This window comes from Zeugodacus cucurbitae, chromosome 6 (assembly GCF_028554725.1).
Source record: "Zeugodacus cucurbitae isolate PBARC_wt_2022May chromosome 6, idZeuCucr1.2, whole genome shotgun sequence".
Lineage (NCBI taxonomy): Eukaryota > Metazoa > Arthropoda > Insecta > Diptera > Tephritidae > Zeugodacus > Zeugodacus cucurbitae.
Genome location: NC_071671.1, coordinates 11,979,279 through 12,003,309, shown reverse-complemented (window position 1 = coordinate 12,003,309; position 24,031 = coordinate 11,979,279). Strand labels below are relative to the sequence as shown.

Sequence of the window (24,031 nt, the reverse complement as noted above, 5' to 3'; positions counted from 1 at the left end):
TACAATTACTTTCTCCGACATATAAAGCCTTAGCACAAATACATACAATATGTATGAACTCCCACGCCATCGCTCAGCGTGCGAGTTCATGGTGCATCAGATGTCAATGCGCTTAATTCTGGTCAACAGTTACGGTTATTATTTACGCAGAGCGCGGCTCAGCACAGCTCAGCAGGCAGTCAAACTTCAATATTTCTTTCACTCACATTTTTTGCTGTTTTCGCATTACTTTAGCTCTACACTGTCATAGCCGATACGTTATTATAGCGTAAATACCGTTAAATGTTGGATTTAGCGAAACGTAAATAAGCCGCTTTTACACAACAATAATACTCGTATGTGTGTAAATCACTTACTAATTGTAAACTGAAGAATGCGCATTGGTCCATTGACCTAGACAGGCGCGTGGTGGTTTTCCAAGTTTTCGATTGTTTATGTTTACTATATCGGAATTTGAGAGGATTTTTCTTTTTCGGTAAGGGTAATGCAACTTGTGGTAAGAGGTCTTTTATGATATTCTGCTAACATTTGCATACTATATATTAAATGCCCTCAGGGAGCCTTCATCTATTCGATAGAAATATCTTTACTTTGTGATCATTCGTCAGAGAGATCGATACTATGATGCAACTTAGACTGGGTAGATAAATCTCGACCTCTTTGATATAAGCTTTTCAACAAGCAAAAATATTGTCATAAAAGCAAACTACTAAAACGATATATATATGTTTTCAGATAGACCTAACCTTCAAATGATATGTATAAAAATTTTACAACTGTTGGATCGCTAATTCGTAATACAGTTGAACTTCCATAACTCGAACTGCTCTAATTCGAAGCTCTCCATAATTCGAACTATTGAATTGGCAATAGAAGTCAAAATTCATACAAATTACCTTCAGTAACTCGGAAGTCTCTCTAACTCGAAGTTTTTTTGTGGATTATGGAGATTCGAGTTAGAGAAGTTCCTCTGTATTTATATTTTGATTTTTGGAAAAAGCGAATAACAGATAATTTTCAAATATAAAGACGTCAAAACGATATATCTAAGTCCTGCCAGGCGAAGCAACCATTCGGAAGTTTGCTAAATCCCATAAATCAAATCCACACAACAATTTTAGATTAAAGTAAAATGACACTAGCCCCCAGTGACCTCTTTCTGTTCTCAAGAATACGCTGGATGTAAAGAAATCGCCACGCTGAAGCTAAAGACCAATCGTTAAAGGTTATCTCAAGAACATTCTGCAGAAGGAAGGCAACTTATTTTGCTAATCCTTCCAAAGTTTGACGCGTGGTGAATATCCATTAGTTAATAGGCATACATGACAAGATCCGACCCAGTTTATTCTCGATGAGTTCTTGCTAACCGCTGAATACTGAATCGGACTCACCATCTCATCGAAAAACTGTGTAAATTCATTGATAAGATGAGAGTTGCTTATATGAGTTAAATATACTCGATTTCACGAAATAAATCAAGACCTTCGCCAGCAAAATATAGTGACATGAGTCATGAGAGAGTTTTGGACAGATCATGAACAAAGGTGTTTATTGAAGATGCTACTTTTGTATAGAAAATCATATATAAAGTCGGATGGGATTTCTTCAGAAATCTCTATCAATGTTCTCAGTAGGTGAATAGAAGTAAACGAAAATATTGAAGTTGCACAAATCCCGTTTGGCAGCTCAATGTATGTTTGATACAGTAATCTTCGTTATGCTTTTGATGGGTTTAGTATTCTTGCTGTAAGAAAGCGAAAACAGTTGTAGAGATAAAATTTTATTCAAAAACAGTTGGAGAGATAAAATTTTATTCATAAGAGCGGATCATTAACTTTTGAAAACGAAATTATCGCGGCCCTGTAGCGTAAGTCATATTCAAATAAAATAGAGTTTATGTAGCTTAGCAGATCATTAAAACATTTAAGACTTTCTTTCATGTTAGGCCTTATTTAGTCTCACCATAACTCACCACACTTGTTTACCGCCACTTTCTAACCGGCATCAATACTCAAAACTTCAGCTTCCACAATTCCAAGAAAACAATTCAATGTAAATAAATAACGACGCCACATTTGACGCTTGGAATTTACCGGTCACTGAGCGCATGTTTTAGCGCCAACTCAACACACTTCTCGTAAGTGCGCTTTCGCGCGTCTTCCGGCTTCCAAGCGTTGACTTAAAACCACGCTTGCACTGACTGCCATTCCAAATAAAGAATTTCTATGTTTTCACTGACGACTTTTTGTTGGCAGAATTAGTTTCTCTTTCAGTTGCGGTGTGCCTCTGGCGGTGTTAGAACGTTTCTCTTGTGAATGGACGGAATAATGGTGACAACTAAGGCACTAATTAAATATTTAGTAGTGAAAATGAATTAAACTTGTATTAAAAAAAATTTAAATTCTGTTAAATCTAAAACAAGAGTGCCGAAAAGTGAGCAGAAACTCCACAAAATGAGCAGCTTGTAAGCTAGGAAGGAGTTTAAATTACAAAAGTGATAACTTTATTAATTAAATATGTAAAATTTTATTTTTTTAAACAAAATTATTATTGGATTAATGACAAGTGTTCAAGAATTTTGTGTTTTAAACAATTTCAATTTTCCTAAATCAACGTTCTTACTTTGAAAAACAAATATTATTTTTTTAATTAAAAATGCTTTACATTTTTCATATCGATTTTCTTTCATCGCTCATTGTAAGCGTTACATAATCGTTGAATATTTGTGGAAATCACATAAACGGCAAGTCAATATACTGCTAAGTTGGCATGCGTGTGCTGACAACTGCCATAAAGTGAGATAGCTAGTGTGCATATAAATCTAAAAATAAATTTTAGTGCTAAAGTGAACTGATTGAAGTGACTGGCGCTAACGCACGGATACTATAAATATAAAAAATAATAGATTTTGGAAAAAAAAGTTAACGGAAATGGAAAAATGTAAAAATATTGTTGGTTGAAAATTGGAGACTCGATAGTGAAGTGCTACGCAAGGAAAGTATCTAGTGATTAATTAATATTTTTTAATACAAAAAAAACTTACTCAATCTTATAAACCCTCAATTTAGTTTAATAATAATATCAGTTTAACATATATAAAAAAAAAATATATTTAAAATAATTAATATTATTAAAAATCAATATATCACTTCTATCTTTAATTTAATAAATCGATGTTACTCATACGCACTGTTGGCTCTAGTATTAAAACCCTCCGAACGTAAGCAAAAACAGTTGTTTGCAAAAATAAAAAATAAAATAATTTAGCAGCACATGATCCATCTTCAATTTTTTCCACGTTTCTCTTTATCCTATACAAACCGGGCATAGATCACCTTAATCAACCCGTAATTTTGGCTTTACGTTCGATTTCAGAGATTTTACGTTTGCCTTAACGATTTGCTTTGAAAAAGTTTTTCATGTGAATACATGATGTTCAATATAGGAAAAATCTCGAGAGAATAATTCTAAAAAAAATAAAGTGAACCGTGGATATAACTTAACGGTTACCCCGAATGAATATATGGTAGAAACTTCCTATCACAAATAACTGCGAATTGTGTCCCACGCTTTGTTCCCTCACTTCACTGATACCTCGTTTTTATTCCAGAAGATAGTTTAGTTTTAAGTGGAGGTTTAACCATCTCATTCTAGGCCAGAAGAATTAAGTTTAAAGAACACCAATATGCTTTCGTTATCGTATCTTAAATAATCAGGCTTCTCAAATAATACTTTGACTTAGCCAGAGACGGAATATAAGTATTTCAAAGACTTTATCGTATTCTCGATATATTATAGTAGTCATAGTCTTGGACGAAAACTTAACCTTAATGTAACATAATATTAGTGTTTCATGTAAAAGAATGATAATAGAAAACTAAATTGATATAGATTATTGGTTATGTTGCATTGGTTTATGGCAAGAAAATTAAAACAAATATACTTCTCTTAGAAAACTTTATATAACGGATACTAGAAATATATATAAGAAACAAGTTAACCCCAGAAAAACTGGCCGCTTCACAACACGCGTACTCTAAAGGAAAATACACGAAGTCATTACTTAAGTCAGTGATAGCATAGATTGAAAAATCTCTGAAGGCTAAGAAATACGACCTCATAGCCTTCCTTGACATAGAAGGCGCTTTCCATAACATTCAGCCTACAGCCTACATAGTGAGCTCACTTATAGATCTTTATCTCTGGTGAAATTGATTGAAAAGATGCTTTTGAGCAGGATCAAACACTGGAAACTTCAACGATTAGAAGATCTGTTCAAAGAGATACACCTCAAGGAGACATATTATCACCACTTCTCTGGATCTTGACAATGAATAAAATGTTGTTAGATCTAGAAAATATGCATTTTGTGGCCTACGCTGATGTTGTGGCTATCTCAGTTAGTTCGTAACACTGTCTCTAGACTTATGCGGTTTTAACTTCAATATTATCAAAGCGGAGCTAGTTTGTATTGTTCACCTGGAAACATAGTTAGTCCTGAATGGGGTCTAACGACTCATATAACTCATTGGATGAGAGATAAGGCTGATTATGCCATACAAATTATGCCATAAATGAAAAAACGTGGTTCTTCTTTACTTACTGCCTACTGAATTGTTTTGAAAGCAACTGACCACGAAGTAATCACTTAGACTGAGGGAATTTTCCTTACTAGGCACATTTAATAAGGGACATACTAATAATACACTTGGCAGATTCCCGTTTATACCCGAGTTGGGTAAAGCTATAGTTATAAGTATCTATAACAGATGGATCCAGACTAGAAAAACGAGTGAAAGTTAATGTCTTTTCAGTAAAATTAGATACCAGAATCTCTTTCCGACTCACTGGAGTGTATTTCAAGCGGAGATTACCGCCTTCAAAGAAGGCCTTCTCATACTAACAAGAAGGATGCTTACAACATGAAATAGATTTTTATTTACAAACATCCACGCGGCACTGACAACACTAAAATCTTTAATAATTTCCTCTAAAATAGTGAAAGAACGCCTCGAGCGCCGATTAGTAGAACCGGCTTACTATTTCTCGATAAACCTGCAATGAATTCCTGGACACAGTAACATTCGAGTCAACTTTACAGATGAACTAGCCAGATTAGACACAACCCTACAATTATATTATACGAAAGAGGGAATATACATACCCTTGGTCATATGTAGACACTTAATTCATAAATATGTCAAAGAGTTGGCTGAGTCACAGTGGACATACATGTCAACTATTGAAATTTAAAAGAAATGACTAAAAGAAATAAGAACTCTAGTAGGAGTGCAAATAGGTCTGATTGGAAGATAAGCCAGCAGATTAGTAATAGCTTATAATAATTACTGTTGAAGCTACCAAGAAGTAAAAGAAGAAGATATTGCAGGACATACATCTTCTATGCAACTGCAAGGTGTTGTACAGGAAAATAATGGCAACTATCTGTCACGGATTTCATGAAGATGACTCGGAAGGTGATCACATAAAGCTTTAGAATTGATTAGCTTTATCAAGGCTACAAATGGTTCAGAGGGTATAGTAATATAATGAGATTCCAGTCCTGGTGTAAATATATGCTATATACGTATGAATGTAAAAAGCTTTCTAATTTAGATTGAGTTCTTGTGCAATGTTTATCAGAATCAAATTCCTGATGAGAAAAACTGACATGATTCTGAAATTAAAATGACAAAATACACCTCATGGTGTTGGTATCAAGTAAATTTGCAGCAGTTTACCATAAGGATTGCATTTTGAATCATGTCAAGTATTATTTAAATTGAAAATGCTTATTGGAGATTGGAGATCGAATAATTTTTTTAGTGATTTTCGATTCGGTTTTCGAAAAAAGCAGTTCGGTTTGAGGTTTGGTTCAAAGCTCGCCAAAAGAGATGAGAAGAGGTTCAAAACCTGTTTGAAGCCCTATTTGAAGCACTTTCCTTTCTTTTATGTGCCCCTTCTATCAACGAGAATGATGGAATAGAACTTAATAAATTTTAACCCTGAAATGCATGAGTTCATCCCCCAAATAGAGACTTCCGACCACTTCGTTAGGTCACTGTCAACTGAGTATAAACTTCTAAAAGCTGCAGTAATTTTTAAATAACCGTTAGCATTTATGACTCCTACTGAGAGTAAACTAAACTGCGATACAGATTAATTTGATCGTAAACGAAGCCTTAATTACCTTAAATCGCATGTACATATATGGTACGCCAGGCATTTAAGGGTTAATCTCGAATACCTTAACTAATAAAAAGTGAGTTTGTTTGATCGAGAACAAACATTACAGACACCAAATTGTCTGATCTACGTACATATTCGGAGAAGAAGAAGAGATTACTTTATTGGTATGAATCAGTCATAAATATAAGGATTAATAAATAATATTTAGAACAGATACTGGAGAGACAGTTACTTAGAAAATTATCAAATAGACCGAGTTGTTAAGTGACTCTTTACTAATCTGCCAATTCAAAATCATACAAATTTCTCACTGGTTTTCCGGATTAGATATAATCAGAGCACCTGAGCGTGGCTCATATCGAATATCGAAGTGCGATCACGTTAAAATTCGTTAAGCCAATATTTGGCATGCGCCAATGCAGGGAAGGGAAGGAGTCACTGTGCACAGTATTGAGGCGATCTTGGATTTCATGGTAGGTAGGTAGGTAGGTAGGTAGGTAGGAGTGCAGCCATATAATTATATGGCCCAATTAGCACTAGATGTGCCATTTTGATGCACTATTCGTAGACCTTATAATTTACTGTTATCTCGTTTCATCTTTCCGTTCAAACCACTTTGTGTTTTCGATGAAGCTACTTATGACCAATATGCTTTTAGTGGACATCCATTCAAGGCTTGATGCCTGATGGCTTCCAAGTGTCCTGTGTCGGATCTGCGATAGGGCTGGACATTCACAGAGAAAGTGAAATATTGTTTCCTTATTCCCCTCTATTTCACAGCCTCGACAAATGTTATTATAGGGTCTGCCCATTTTCATTGCATGTTCTCCAAATGGCCAATGATCCCTTAGAGTAGCTGTAAGTCTGAAAATACTTTTCCTGGACCTATTTAATAATACCGCAGATCTAGTCGTATCATATTTTGGCCATATCTGTTTAGTTATTTTATATTTTATTGTATTCTTTCTGGATTTCATGGTACTGTTTTCCTTTTCAAAAACTAGTACTGAATAACTTGCCGATACTGCTCTTTTCCTATTCTTATCTCGAAAATTGCACTTAATATTATTATCTTGTTTCTCTTTGCTACGAGAATTTCCACAAGCAAATCTAAGTAAATGCACTTTGCCTACAAATTGCATCCTTCCAAGGCACTTAAGCTACTTTAATAGCTCCATTTGGTATGTACGTGAAGATCCTTGGGAAAAATCACACACACCAAAAAGAATTGCTAAAAGAAACCACTAAGCATATACACAGCAGTCTTCAGCGCCTTGAAATATGCACTCGTGCATTTCGATAACGTTAGGAAAACACCAAGCTACTATGTATCTAAAAACATGTGTAGATATGTATGTGTGTGGGCACACGATTTCAATGAAATTTTAATGACCCACTTACGAGCGTAAAAATACTATTTATTGGTTTGTGCTATTTTTTGCAATCTCTTTTCATTTTTTTTCTTTCATTTTACGTTGCTCTTTGCCGCCCAAAGGCACAGACATTAAAATGGCGTAGGAAAAAAGAAGTGGGCTTAAATAAAGAAAACAAGCAAATTTACCTATGCGCAGCTATGTGTGTGTGTATGTATGTGGTAGCTAAAATGTAAATACAAGCCGTGTAGTTGGCGCTCGGCGCTAATATGGCTTCCAAGCGACGCTTCGGCTCAGCGCTGGAATTGAACTAAAAACAATAAAAACAACGGCGTAAAACAATGTAGAAAACTTTAAGAGCGAATGTATATACATATAGAGTTGAAACTGCCACCCAAAATAGACATACACACACATGCAAGAAAAAACCGTTTTTTTTTTTTTAATTTCATCGAAAGAAAGTGAAAGTGGCTACCTTTCGTTAAATAAAAGCAATCGAAAGCATTGTTCAGTAATAACTTGTGCTAGCAATTGTACAGAAGCGAGGAAAGGGAGATATGGCAAAATCGTATTTCCACTTGAGTAGCCGAAAAAAATTGCCTCCTAAGGAAAGCTAACCAACTGCTGATTGAAAGCAAAAGGTAGCAGCAAGAAACGCCGAGTGCGATATAATGAAATTAGTTGGCAAAATAAGCAGAAACTAATTCAAGGCGAATTTCAAGGATGGCAATAGCAACAGTGGTGTGCGTCATGGCAATTCACTTGCAGCAAATGCAACAATTAGTAGCGTAGGTTGCTGTAAATTTGTGTTGTTGACCATTACACGGTCTGAAATCGTAAATCGAAATTTAAGAAGTAAGGAACGCCTAAGTTCGGTTGTACCCCAATATATTATACTCTCATAATTTGAATGGTTCAAATATGTTGAATTATTCTCATGTGTAGAAAAGGAATTTCGTTTTCACGAAGAGTTATCTGTTATTATAAATCAATATTCGACATAAAGCCAATTAAAATAATGAAAATCATTATATGTATGTACTATGTGAGGGCTGAGGTGATTTCTGGACCGATTTCACTACCAAGATACATTACATCCAAAACTATACGCTCAGTTAATTTCGCAAAGATATCTCACATATTAAACGTTATATACGATATAAAGTCCATCGGAAGGAAAACTCGAATATCAGGTATATGGGATATAGAGGAAGTATTGACCTGATGTTGATCATTTTAGGAACAGAGGCACACTATTAAAAGCAAAATATATTCTCTTAACTTCCTTAGGATCTGTGAGGGAATTGAAAATTTATAGTACGATTTCGGCTTTTTGACCCCTAAGTTTGCGAAACCACAGATTTTGTATACAAATTTGAGTTCAGCCCTTCTGTACCAGCTTTGACATGAAATTCAGAATTTATGTTGTTTTTCCTTACTGAATTATACCACTTTTAGTATTTTCAACAAAACATTTGTATGAGAGGTTATAATCCGAATTTATTCATTTCCATGCTGCATAATGAAGTACCTAAAGGAAGTGTCTCAGGAAAGTTTGGTTGATATAGCTTTAGTAGTTTACGAGATATGTATAAAAAGCTTAGAAGATGGCTGGACCACGTCCACTTTTTCAACCAAATTCATTTCTAATATATTATTATAATGAACATTTTCCCTCCCATTTTCTATAAAATATTCGTGAGATTTATCGATATAATCAGTAAAAATTTATATAAAAACATAGGTACTGAGATCCTCAAGGTCGATATCTAGGGCGTTGAAAATGTATAGTCCGATTTCGACAATTTTTATATATGCAATACTGGAGGTCCGGTATTGCAAAATTTTAGCAATGTTTTATTTTGATATCATCGTTGGTTCTAGATTTATATATTTTAAAGTGAATGAATCAGATGGAATCCAAAATTATTCTATATAAGAAGTGGTCGTGGTTGTGAACGATTTCGCCCATTTTCAAGATATAATATCAGAGTGCCAAGGGAATGATATGTATCAAATTTGGTTGAAATTGGTCGAGATATAACTTTACCCAAAACTTTGCGTGTGGCGTCGCATATTTTTTAACAATCTGAATACTGCTCTCTGTAAAATTTAGCCTTTCTGACTTTTCCCGTTATTGAGCTAAGGATCTTTTAGTAGTTTTCAGTGTATTCTTTGCAAGATATGTACAAAAAACATACTTGGTGTGGGATAAAAACTTTTCGACACTTTTCGATAAAAAACGCCATTTTGTGGATGTAGCTTCCTTTAGGATGTCCAAGTACACATGTTTATATAGAATTATCATAAAGCAAAGGAAGAAAAAAAATATAATGATCAACACTGTAGTTTCAGGAAACTTAGCAGTTTACGAAGCGCAACGAAAAGATACTGAGTAAGCAACCGTTATATATTCGGCCATAGCCCACAGTCATAACTCTAAAGTAACATCAGAATAAGCCCACATACCATTTACAAAATGATTCCGAGTTTCAATCCTACATTTTAAAACTCGAATACGACATGCCTTAACACTATCCACTTTTCACAAGCCTCCTCTCAACGGCTTTCGCCATGGACAGGAACAAGTGGTAATCACTTGCCGCTATGCCCGGGCTAAATGGTGGATGCGATAAAACCTCTCATTCGAGCTACCGTAGCTTCTGACGAGTCATCAACGAAGTGTGTGGTCTGGCGTTGTCCACCTTTCCTGTTGGCCAATTCTGGACCCTTCTGGTCGATTGCCTGCTTCAAGCGGTCTAGTTGTTCGCAGAAGATGGTAGAATTAAGCATCTGGTCATATGGGAGCAGCTCATAGTGGATAATTCCCTTCCAATCCCACCAAACACACAGCAAAACCTTCCTGGCCGTCAATCCCGGCTTGGCCACTGTTTGGGACGATTCACCGGCCTTCGATCACGACCGTTTTCGCATGATATTGTCGTATGTGATCCATTTTTCGTTTTTCGTCATTTTAAAATGGGTCGTGTTCGTTCCGTTTCAGCAGCTTAGTGCAGGCCAGAAGGTCCAGAAGGTTTTTTGCGTCAAATCATGCATTTTTGTGCAGATTGCTAACTCCCATCTACAGGGCGTTATCACGAGATGCCACATACCGGTCTAACTCGATGTTTTCCATGATTTGATTGGTATTCGTCGTAACAGGTCTTCCACCGACTTGCTTTTCCATGGCGTTTTCACCCGCTCTGACCCCGGCTGATCTTACTTAATCTTTATGGGATCTCTATTATATTTTCTTAAACAATAAATATAAGCCTAATTACTTTCTTAAATAAATTATTTAATAGTCTCTCACACCAAAACTAAACACACCTGCATTGCCTCATTCCAAAGTTCTTTCGCACTAGCCGTAATCGCATTATAACAAAGTTACTACTCACTTTCTCCATCACTCACACTGTCCAACAGCTTCCTTCATAAATTCATGCATGAGGACTTTCACCCTGCTCCAAATGAAGTTCCTCACACCAGCTCAGTTCGTTTCACTTAATGTTTATTTTATTCACAACGTGTCCAGTCAAATTCAATTTACTTTATACTCTTCCACACAGGGAAGTCCATAAAAGCACCTGGACGGCACACACCCATGCGACTTGCACATAACGCGCGCATACAAAGGAATTCATAAACGCGTATTAAACACGTCCAGCCAGACGGGAGAGAGCATAAAAGGGGAAGTGAAAAAAATTCAAGTACAACAACAGTAATATTTTTAAAGTAGTGTGAAATTGGAAGAGCAGAAATACCGGCTACAGGAATAACAAATACAATAGTATTGTAAAAAACAACATTCAACAACTTGGTCAAGCTTGAGCAGAGCGCGTTGCAAAAGAACGCAACGGAGCTGCTCGCCAGCAGTACTGTCAGTTTTATCGAATTCTCACACGCTCACTGAGTCGCAACTTGCAGCCATTATGGATCTACATAACTTTAATAATAATATACACAGTAACATGACACTGCCATCCGCAACAACAACACCAGCAACATCAACATATTTTACATACAGCATACCGGGTATGGATATCACACCGGGTCCGGTCGCTTTTACCTACATCAGTGAATTTTTATCGCTTATCACGCCGGCGGAACTGCCACTCGGTAAGTTTGTGTGTGGCGGGAGTGTGTATATGTGTGTGATTACCGGAAGTGAATGATGATGGAAATGGTGCGAAAATATGAGTTAACATGTGAGATATATGTGTACTCATATGTTGCATATGTGGGAGGTGTAAGACTAAGCATTTAAATATATATGTGGTATATAAGTGTGATTGATAATCTGCATGCGAAATTGTGATAAAGATGCATATAGTAGGTGCATGTGGGTTTCAAAGGTATGTGAATGTATCTGGCTGACTTTAAAGTCATTTGAAATTAAATAAGTAGTTCCAATGTTTATGAAGAATACGAGAATTTTAAAATAATTTGTATGAATTTTGACCAGGTGAACTCACAGTCATTAATAAACCCTGCTAAAATAGATTGTTGGCAAAATACATACATATGACGTGTATCTACCAAAGTCTGGTGTCAGCTTCCTCAAGCAAACTAATCTTAAAAAACTCTCTGCGAACTCCCAGACACAAACTTGATAGTCCAATAGTAGGCGAAAAGCTCTTACATCATCGATCTTTCACACTGCTACGTTTGCGAGCTTTTGAAAGCTCTCACTGCTACATCTTCGAGTTCCTTATCACATTGGTGATACATATCTTATTGTCCAGATTTCTTTAACCAAAAAGCGTATACGAGTAGATGGTTTCACATTCCCCAGCATAGACCGTTGTTTTTTTTTTCAGAAACATCAAACATCGGACCAAATTGCGTCGCTGTTAAGAAACGCTGTTATTTTTTTAATTAAAAATAACGTGTATGTTTTCCAAATTGCTGAATTCAAGTCTTGGAAATCAACTCTGTTGCGCTTGCATAGACAGAATGATTTTTGGCAGCCGACTCTGTTATAATATTTCATATCAAATGATGGTGAATCCCACTTTGATTCAATATCATAAACCTTACGAATCTCTGAAGTGCCTGTAGACTTTTAGATTTCGTATAATGTTAGCTTTTCCACAAAAACTTCCATCTTTTTTTCTACGAAATCTACATTATTTCTAAATCTTAATTCTATATCCGCAAAGCCTTATGGCCATCATGGATGAAATGATCAGCGAAAATAACATTATAGCTATATACCTGTAAGGTTTACCAATTCTTCATGTAGTATGTGAAAGGGTATGGCCCATAAGATCTTCAAGCTGGATCCGAATGCCTAGAGAGCGATTGTCTTTTCAGAACTTCATATACTTGACAATTTGACATTGTCAGCCAAGGAGAAACCTCGAAGCTGAAATCGAACTTATGTACGAGTATGTCATGATCATCATTATGATTTTTATCATCTGCATTTCGGAAATCTAAATCTTTATGAATCGACTTGCCGGTATTATCCGATGAACTAGGTAAATGTTGTGCTAGTAATCTGAGGCTGTGATTAGTGAGGAGAGAATGATGTCATCTCTCACGAGTCGTTGCGATTTTCAAAGTGGTTCTTGGATTTTATTGCCAAACGCTGACTCAATCCCAGTTTACACTTTATTCGTTTTGGGTCGCGATGTTGGTAAAGCACTCTCCTGAAGGATAGATTGCTTCGAGATCCAACAGTTGTACCTTTTTTCTAGTTAAGACTTTATTGGTTATCTAGCTTTTGTGGTTTTGTGGTTTTCCAAAGTGGTTCTTGGATTTTATTGCCAAACCCTGACCCAATCCCAGTTGATACTATATTCGTTTTGGGTCGCGTTGTTGCTAAAGCACTCTCCTGAAAGATAGATTGCTTCGAGGTCCAACAGTTGTACCTCTTTGCTAGTTAAGACTTTATTGGTTATCTAACTTTTGTTTTCTTTATTAAGTTTTAAAGCCAAAGAGAAAATAACAGTCTATAAAATATCAACCACCAGTTAACCAAACAAGCACTTCAGCAAGTACACTGTACCTATGTTAACCACACAGCAATTCCTCAAATACACGTACCCATACAAACTTACACAACGTTGCTCGAATAAATATTTAATGTTTACCTATCGATGTTGGGCAAAGGCAACCCACTAACGAGATCACCGACCACCAAACAACAATGCCAAAATTCGCACGAACGCATCCAGACCCACATGCCTAGCACGTACTGGAATATATATCCGTATCCACACCCTGCAGAAAAACGAGAACAGACATGTGAAATAAAGAATTAATTAAGAAGTTACTTGTGGAAGCATACAAATGTTGTTCGGACAGAGATCGGGTCCTCGATTGCAAGAACAGATCATCTTTATTTCAGATGACTGTCGGACGTTATATAGAACGGATCCAAATTTATGGCAGTTGTAAAAACATTAAAAAGGCACAAACTATGGTCTTAGCTCAACATCTCATGGTCAAAGTCACATAATGAATTAATTTATTTAATGGCGTGCTAATGAATATAAGATTACTTCAGGGCTAGTGGCAGTCACTCGATCCAATATATTAAGTTTTCCTTCCTTTCTGTCGATTCGAAACTGTTTTACTCATTCGTACTAGTTCTGAGTTAGTCATTCGATGAAATATGCAAAGAGGATATATATCTTCTTATATCTAATGCATTTCCTACAGGCTCCTTACTCATGCGAGCCTCCATATGTATAAAGTGAATTAAGTCGCGCCTAAAATATATTACGCTGGACAGTCAATTGGACATTTTAACGGCACAGTCGTGTCTAATTTCAGAATTTAGTGACGCCAGTTAAGTGCATTCAAGCGCGGCCACCATGTGGTGAACTAGCACACACAAGCGCACATACATACAATTCCATATGTATTGTGGTGCTGGGGAAAAAGAGATGGGCGGCAAAGTGTGAAAACGAGCTGTAGAATTTTCGACACGCAAACCCAGTTGATATACAGAGGTGATAGTAAAATATTTGCAGTAAAGCGACTCGGATACAGAGAGAGCCATGTATTTATTTGTGTTTTCGTTTTCTATACCGACCAATTTACATTTACGCACACATTTGCACCACATTGGCAATCAATTTGATATATACATTTTGTATGTGTTTGTATGTACGTTTGTTTGCGTGCTTGTTTACGGCTTTTTATTACCGAATTATAGTATATGGCCTGAACTATTTATAGCTGTTGCAGCATGAACGGAATGTGTGCTGTATTTACTCGCGATATTGTGCAACATGTGCAATCGTATTAGGAGTCACGAGTAGTCTCGTCAACAATAAATGTAGTATACCATTACTGGTATTAAATTTTTGTTAAAAATTTTATTATGTTCTTTGAGAATTCTTAATATTATTCACTCACCTTATGATCCTAAAAACATTATACAGTTGGAAAAAATAACCTGTGCTTCCACTGTAGCATGGAAACGTCCGTGCCAGACAGCTTTGACGCGTAAAACTTGAGACATTTCTTATTTTATTTGAGATTAAAGAATCACCAACGATTGACTCACTAGCCGCCATTTTGTAAAAAAAAAATTTATATAAATCCTAGTATTTTCTTTAAATTGTTCTTCTTCTTAACTGGCGAAGACACCGCTTACCCAAGTCCCCAATAGAGCGACGGTCATTCGCTCTTTTGATAGTTTGGTCCCAATTGCTAATACCAAGTGAAACCACGTCCTTCTCCACCAGGTCCTTCCAACGTAGTGGAGGTCTTCCTCAGCGGAAGTTGCAGTGTTTTCGTCCATTCGGACAACATGGTCTAGCCAGCGAAGCCACTGTATAGTTATTCGCTGGACTATGTCTATGTCGTCGAATGACATATACAGCTCATCATTCCATCGTCTGCGGTATTCGCTGTTGCCAATGTCCTGAGGACCATAAATCTAGCGCATAATTTTCTTCACGAAAACTCCTAGTGTCGTCTCATCGGATGTTGACATCGTCCACGCTTATGCAGCATTAAGCAGGACGGGAATGATGAGCGACTTGTAGAGTTTGATATTGGTTCGTCGAGAGAGGACTTTACTTTTCAATTGCCTACTCAGTCCTAAGTAGGTTGGTGCTGGTTTCCACGTATACGAAATTATATACGACTTCAAAGTTATGACTGTCAACAGTGACGTGGAAGCCAAGACGCAAGTGAGCTGACTGTTTGTTTTATGATAGGAGATATTTTGCCTTTATCCTCATTCACCTCCAGACCTATTCGCTTAGCTTCCTTATCCAGACGGGAAAAGCAGAACTAAAGGCGCGAATGGTGTTTCCGATGATATCAATATCATCTGGGTAAGCGAGCAGCTGTACACTCTTATAGAAGATTGTACCTTCTCTATTTAGCTCTGCAGCTCCTATTATTTTTTCCAGCATCAGGTTAAAGTAGTCATACAAAAGTGAGTCACTTGAGTCTTGTCTGAAACCTTGTTTGGCATCGAAGGGGTCCTTACCGATTCTGACGGAGCCTTTGGTGTTGCTCAACGTCAGCTTACACAGCCGTATTAGTTTCGCAGGGATACCGAATTCAGACATCGCGACATAAAGGCAGCTCCATTTCGTGCTGTCGAAAGCAGCTTAAAAATTGACGAAAAGGTGTATCGATCCAATTTTCACGCGTCTTCTCCAAGATTTGGTGTATGGTGAATATCTGGACCGTTATGGATTTTCCAGGTCTAAAGCCACACTGATAAGGTCCAATCAGTTTGTTGACGGTGGGCTTTAGTCTTTCACACAGGACACTCGATAGAACCTTATATTTAGGAACTTTATCCCACGGTAATTAGCGCAGATTGCAGAGTCTCCCTTTTTGTGGATTGGGCAGAGCACACTGAGATTCCAATCGTCGGGCATGCTTTCTTCCAACCATATTCTGCAAAGAAGCTGATGCATGCACCTTATCAGCTCTTCGCCGTCGTATTGGAATAGCTCGGCCGGTAATCCATCGACCCCCGCCGAGAAGTGTTCCCTCCACAATCCCAGGACATCGGTAACCAGGTTACCACCTTGGTCTCTACATAAGGATGCTCCGGTCTGGAAACCTTCGTAAAGTCGCTTAATTTTTTCATAACATTTTACCCCTGTCAGCTACATAGTTCCACATTATATCTTATTTGGCGATGTGATATTATTATGTGAGATGTGATAAATTAATACAGTGATATGATTTATTATAATGGGATAAAATAAATAATAGTGATAATAAATATATGACGAGATAATATGTCATGTGATAATACATAATTTAAATTATATCACGTGATTGTACATCATGCGATTCTACATCATTTGATGACACATCATATATATGACGATCATGTGATGTTATAACGCTTGTGCTCCATACATATTTTTCTGAAAATTAAGTGGCCATGCACAATTTGAAATAATATCAGTTGATTGTATGTGATGCCACATCGCGAGAACAGAGAAAAAATAATATTAGTATGTAGTGATGATGTACATATGATGTGTGAATATATAACATAAAGTAAAGTACGAATATAGTAGTATATTTGTTGTCATATTTTTGATGTAAACATTTTAAATTTTTCATTTTGTATATTCCCTGCCAGATTTGGTGCGTCAATTCTTGCATTCCAACCTCACGCTCATCGATTTCACCAAGGATGTAAGTAAAATCACTTGAGTTGCTGAAGCTACTAAAAAAATTTAATATATATAATATAAATTAAATATAAATTCGAACTTCAAATTAATGCTTTAAAATCAACTTAGAAATTCTCAATTTTATTACATTTTACACTCTACTCTCTTGTTCTCTCTCCACAGGCGATCAAAATCGAATCGGGCTTCATCGCACTCATGAGCATCTTCGCCATACTGGCGTTGGTGCCGCTCATCTCCACCTGCGCTTGGTGTTGCGGGCGGCGCTCCGACCAGGATGAAGCCGACTTCATACGCAACGCACCTGTCAACATACACGACGATTCGTTGCAGCAGGCGCTGAACTGCCGAAAGAGTGCGTCCGTGGTCACGCTCTGGATAACGTTTTTACTGTTGGCGTGAGTATGCCTAGCTGGTCAAAGGTTGTCGAATTGCACGGGAATGTGGAAAAATATTCCAATTTGCTGTCTATGTTTTATGTTTTGACGTTTTCTCAACACTTCTCATTGCAGGTTGAGTGATTTTTGCATATTTTATGCGAACAGTCGTCTGGCTGCCAACGTTGAAATGACACCCGAAATGGTCAAATCAACTGTGCACGACATGGAAGTATTTCTCAAAGACACACACCTACAAATCAAACATAAGTTGGATAATGGTTTTCATGTAGCTGTCGAAAAAGTTGTCAAAGATTTAGAAGGTCAGTATGTGTAGCCACATTCAAGTGTATATCACTGTGTGTGCGCCTACAAGTATGTTGTCATGTTCCCTCCATTTTTTACATCCAAAGTTATAATTCATATTTCGCCCAACCCATAAACCCATGTTGTTGTCGCCACCTCCTTATAACTCACTGCCTCTTCTATGCACTCATTTTATTTATTTGATTCTCGTCCGTTTTGCTGCTGGCGGCCATTCGTCTCACCAAACCCACTGTCTGTCTGCCCAATGGACTGGCTTGTGCATAATGGACATTTCTGCATTGCTGGCTTATGTGTTTTCCACTTTAACTGTGCAGACGTCGATGTTCTCCTCGGGGAGCCAATTCAAGCGGAAATTTCAGCACACACTGGCATTGAGCTGGCATATGATTCATTGGCGACCATCAGCTTGGGTAAGGTGAAATTGTTGGAAAATTATATCGTAAATGCTTACACAAGCCATAAGTGTACCGGCGGAGATGTTAAAAAACGACATCAGTGAATATTTTAAGAGTAGTCGGTTCGCATGTGACGGGTACTCATTTATGAGAATTAAAAAAAGTTAGGTTATGTTGCTCATAGCTTTAAATATAATACCAGGACACTAAAGAGAGAAGTTCTAGGTTATGTACTGTCGGATAGGGTGAACCATTTCGAGGTTCCCTACACAAAAAATTCAAATTTAATGGAGAATGTTTGTCTCAGATAGTCCATCCGTTGAGTAGAATTTTCGACGACTCGTTCGAGCATTTTGACTGATAACTGGCGAATGACACCCGTAATGTTTTGCTCCAAGGCCTGAATCGAAGCCGGATTGGCAGCATAGACTTTAAATTTACATATCTCCACAGGGAAAAGTCTAACAGTGTGCCATCACACGATCTTGGTGGCCAATCAACCGGTCCAACGTGAAATTATCTGCTCACCGAAGGGTTCTTTCAATAAATTCATTGATTGATGCGTTATGTGAGAAGTGGGTCCGTCTTGTTGAAACCAAATGTCGCCAATATCATGATCTCCAATTTCAGGCATCAAATAGTCGGTTATCAAGGCGCGATAACGGTCGCTATTGACGAAAGACGCATTTTGAAGAAATTTAAACCGATGATTCTCCCGGCCCGCAAACCACAGCAAACGTTTTTTTTATAGATGAAATGGCAGCTCTCGAATCTTTTCAGATTGCTCTTCATCCCAAACGCGTCAATTTTGATTACCAGTTTCCATACCCATTGAGCCAGAAATGAGCCTCATCGCTGAACAGAATTTGGCTCGTCGGATCTTCTACCAACTTCTCAACAGCCCATAAAGCAAAGCGATATCACTTGGGAAGATCGAGCGGCTTCAGTTCTTACACAAACTGTATTTTATACACTTTCAATTTAAGATCTCGACATAAACTATCTCTAGTCGTTGCATATGTCTCTTCGAGTTGCTGCGAACGGCGCCGAATCAACTCAAAAATTACCACTCTCCGATTCCAACTAGCCGAGTATGAGTATTCGGATTTTATTACACTTTAGCGCAGATCACTAACAACAACTCTGTCAAATGCGAGGAAATCTGTTTCACTTGTACTATTATAAATTTACAAGCACACGAGAGCAAATTCCCATTATGTATTGGCTTCTAAACTCGACATGCTTTGTAATAATAAAAAGGATACTCCCAGTACAGTAATATGTACACCGTTATATGTGTATAGTTGTGTATTACAAGTAACATAATCTAACAAAATATTTATTTTAAAATCTTATCTGTATTTGTTGTAATGTTTTATTGCGTGCATTATGAAGTTGGACAAGTTATTGCTTGTTGGAGTGTTACTTTGCCTTGCCTTCTCGAAGCAACACAGGCTTGTACACGGGTATTTCGCAATTGTGTTGGGCTTTATTATGACTTGCCGAAGTTGTCAAGTCAATTTTTTTTCATTTTGTTTCTTTTTACTGATTTTTTAACCTTATTTCCTTTCATGGCTTTCACCATAGCCAACGCAGAGTTGATTTATCGTGTACTAATGCTGCAGGAGACAGTGGGGCGTGCTTTGAAGATTTCACAAGAGGCCGCCGCACGCATGGAGGAACTACAAATACAACTGTCCGTGCTGCAGCGACAGTGCACCTATCGCGACCGGCCGCTCTGCGACACGCTGCGCATACGTAGTTTCGAGGAGAATGGCATTATTGATGCACTCAAGACGGTTGGTTGGCCAAATGCATATTCTCTATGCAGTATGTAGTAGTACCGCTTGTAACGGTAGTTTGACAGTTGCAACAATGTTGTGTGACAGTTATTTGTGCGCATTTGTTGTAAAGTGTTTTTTGCATTATTGTTTCTTTACTGTCTTTATTTTTTTGTTTTTTTTTTTTTTCGGCCTGTAGCGTGCCCAGCCCTTTTGCACTGAGTTTGACTAGTAGCTCCACTGGTATTTGACATTTGACAAATTAAATTTTCTTTTCACGTTTGCACTTCACACTTTTTGTAGTTAGTTGGTGCTTTTATAGCATTTTCTTTTTCCTTTTCCTTTTCCTTTGATTTTGATTTTTTTATTTATAATTTTTAGTTATGACAGCTTTTCTGCTATGTTCATGCATTACTTTTTCAACTTTGTTTGTATTCATTCTACAATAATTTTTTTTCGTTTTGGATCGCCTATTTGTCAGCTGCAAGAGGACCAGACCATCTTTCGCATGCGTTACTTGGGCGAAATTGAATTTGGTGCGACTGTCAAGAATTTGACATCTGAGGTTGGTGTGTCACGTTCAATTTTCAGCAATTTCCCGCAACAAGTGAAACACGACACTGCATACGAACGGAACTGTAAGTAATGTGCTATTTTTTTACCTCTTTAATTTGGTGATTTTTAAATCTTGACTCCAACATAATGCGACTTTAGATTGTTTAGAATTGTATTGTGATTGACAATAGGTAAGCTAAGGTAATCCACTCCGAAGAATCTAAAAATTCAAGGAGCCTGGTTTTTTCTTTATACTTAAGTGCAATTCGACATTTAAATGTTAGCTGGATCCATCGTTCATATAATATTTCACCAATACTTATCCATCTATCTTTCACATCAGAATCCATTTCTTATTTATCATCTATTTCGAGGTGTGTGTCTTTGGAGACACAAACCTTGTTAAAGTATTTGTTAACCAATAGTAACAACTCACAATTTCCTCGGAAGGCTTTATAAGACCTTTGAAAATATATTTTCGCTTTGTCCTAAACCTGCTATAAGATAAATCAGGATCAATTATATAGTGTTCAGTACTTGGAGTACTTCTCCGAATATTATTGTTCTTCCTATTATCATAGAGCTATTTTGCTTCGGTTTGATATTATATCCGTATATACATACATATGTTTGAGTCATGTGTAGAAGAAGAAGAAGTAGAACCACAGATGAGAAACCCCCTAATGACGACCCTTGGATCACGATTTGAAGGCATCCCCTGCCAGCTGCTTGATGTCATCATAAGACTAAAGGCTGCCATAACCGCCATCCAAGAGTGCGATGGACGTGATAAGGACGGAAGATGGTTGCTCCTTGTGACATCTGCCAAAGTCCTTACATGCACCCCAGTGGATGAACGTCTAGCAACTATCCGCATTAAAGCTCAGCTTTTCTACCTATAACCGATTTGCGACCACGCCCTAACGGAGAAGGACGATGTGATCAAGCTACGTGGCTGACTCCTAATCTAAACACGCGCAACCAAATCGATCACTATCTGGTAACAGCGAAGATACGCACCCGCCTCTGTGCAGCACAGAAAGTCAGTCAAAAGACACAAAAAGGTTCGACGTTGAAGAGCAGAAGAGTGAAGCGAGACGTAAGAAGAAAGAAACAGAAATGCGTGAGTATGAAGAGCTTGAGAAGCTGGCCGACAGGGCTCGAAAATTTTATGAAAAGATGGGACTATTCAAAATTCGGATCATACTCATGAAGGAACCAAAGAGATAATATGGGCATACTGTTTATGGAGGGAACACTTCTCCAACCTTTTGAATGGTCAAATCTTAAAAAGGACCGAAGAGAAAAAAATCGGTACACACCACAATTTCATCGATTTTAAAGCGCACAAAAAGGAGCTGCTTCTTGGCCGCTAAATCTGAATTTGGTATCGGTCGAAATTATCTGTATATATTCATAGAATATATCATTTCAAATTTTTCATACTTGATCCATTTTCTCAATGACTGTCCGCGATTCTACAAAAGTTAGTAAAACCCGACTTGAATTTTCCAAAAATATGTGAGCAATATGAATTGTGCTTAGGTCCTCCTACTCTTAGCGCAACGTTCAATTTAACCTCGCTTAATTGACAGCTGCAAATGAATTTTGTGCTTAATTTACGCTGACCAAGCAGTAAACAACTGCCGAAATAGTTGATTAGACGCTGCTGCGTAGTGGGGATATTTGTATGTGAGGAAGCAATTCCATTTACGCGCTAAGCTTTCATCCGCACATGTGACGCTTACTCACAAGCTAATACCTATTTTCTTTCTCCATGCAGATACCCTCGAGCAGCTGGAGAGCATACGGCATCGCACGAAAGCCAACGCGCAAATGCTCACCTCAACCATAAATGCGCTGCTCGAACGCTTGCAAGGCGTTTGGCCCACACTCGAACCCAGCTACGAGGAATTGCAGAGTTGGTCCAACTCCTATTGGACAGCCGGTTGGGTGGCTGCCTTAGTTATCGGTTGGGTGCTGCTCTTCGGTCTCATGTCATACTGTTGCTTCCTATGCGAATCGAATGTGAAAGCCGGCGTTGTGCTGCTGATGTCCGTACTGATTATCTGTTTGGGCAGTATTTGTATTACTTTCTACGGTGTACTGACACTTGCCATAGGCGGCAATACGGAAGTATTTCTCTGTCGTTCAATGTACGATGCGACGACGATGGCGACGGCAAATGCTGGCACTACTGGTACAGCTGGTAATTGGGGTAACAATCAGCTTGCGGATGTGTCCGATGCGTCCAGCTATCATTTATTGGGTAAGTTATTCGATAAACCGGGTTATGTGTACGCACACGAACCACAGACGGGCATCATTGGCGAACTGCTACGGCCGGAAGGTGTGAATCGCTCGATTGTAAACGTTAGCCTCGCAACGGCGCTGAGGTATGCACATGGCAAATGGCAAATGGCCAAAGCATAGCTATTAGACAAGTAGACATTGTTGTAAATTGAATTACAGATGCTAGATTTTTGGTATAATATGCTAACGAAATCACACACTCACTGTGTTACCTGCCTGGTAATTGTAGCTATACACTATAGTCCCTCATCCTCATCCCCTCTACAATGTAGTTATTATGCATCCAACGTACATTTAGCGCAGCCCAACCGCATGTGGCTCCAACTCACCAATTCAAATTGTTGAAGCCAAAAAATTATTGTTGCTTATGAAGCAAAGCCATAAATCCAATTAGCTTGATACTGTACGTGCTTCTTTTTATTCACCGATCTGCTGGACCTACCCATGTTTATATAGCAAATGTGTGCAGGTTCTTTACTTGCATCGCCCATACCGCACTTAATTGTCAAAATGTCCGGCTACTACAGCGCGACGCTATTTTTCAATACTGCCAAATGAATCCGTTATGTAATATTTATTGATGAACGTAGTCTACTTCTTCTCCAAACCTCGTATGACGCTCCGTATAACGCTGTAGCGGCTTGCGTAAGCGTTATGTTAATGTCTGATTTAACATAATGAACTGTAATGAGATGGAACACAATTCCTTGTATATATGTGCATCCAGGGATATCCATAGGATATAATATTTATGTATGACACAGAGAAGAGCGTATGAAACTTTGAAACAGTGTAGGTGCTCAAGATTGTACGTCCTGAAAGTGAAATCTTTGTCTGTAATCCCCACCTCTAAATTTTACTAGAAACTAAATATAAAAGCGGAAGTATCTAAGGAAAGGAGATTGTATTGAAGAGTTAGAGAAAAATAAGATACCCAAAGCATTGCTGAAAAAGTCTTCATGAAGTAATTAACGTTATAGTTTGTGTTAATATATGTTTTTAAATACCAAAGGATTTTTATACAGTTCCCTTTTGCTGGTGACTAGATTTTTTAATGCGGTTTCCTGGTCCTTAGTAATCTATAACCTT

General features: G+C 37.7%; 1 protein-coding gene across 4 annotated transcripts in view; it reads left to right on the top strand.

The window, feature by feature from the left end:
- Positions 1 to 2,268: 2,268 nt before the first annotated feature.
- The window catches only part of LOC105216920 (prominin-2), a 30,390-nt gene continuing 8,627 nt past the window's right edge, over positions 2,269 to 24,031 (top strand). For 2 of the 4 annotated variants that reach the window (XM_054233789.1, XM_054233791.1), the window contains exons 1-10: positions 2,269 to 2,464; positions 2,703 to 2,998; positions 11,132 to 11,681; positions 17,143 to 17,198; positions 17,360 to 17,592; positions 17,707 to 17,894; positions 18,213 to 18,308; positions 19,881 to 20,092; positions 20,556 to 20,712; positions 22,413 to 23,025. In XM_054233789.1, the coding sequence (XP_054089764.1) occupies positions 11,495 to 11,681; positions 17,143 to 17,198; positions 17,360 to 17,592; positions 17,707 to 17,894; positions 18,213 to 18,308; positions 19,881 to 20,092; positions 20,556 to 20,712; positions 22,413 to 23,025 (1,742 nt within the window). In that variant the 5' untranslated portion in view covers positions 2,269 to 2,464; positions 2,703 to 2,998; positions 11,132 to 11,494. Of the gene's footprint in view, positions 2,999 to 11,131; positions 11,682 to 17,142; positions 17,199 to 17,359; positions 17,593 to 17,706; positions 17,895 to 18,212; positions 18,309 to 19,880; positions 20,093 to 20,555; positions 20,713 to 22,412; positions 23,026 to 24,031 lie in introns of all 4 variants that reach the window. The other 2 variants (XM_054233792.1, XM_054233790.1) reach the window with 2 other exon arrangements.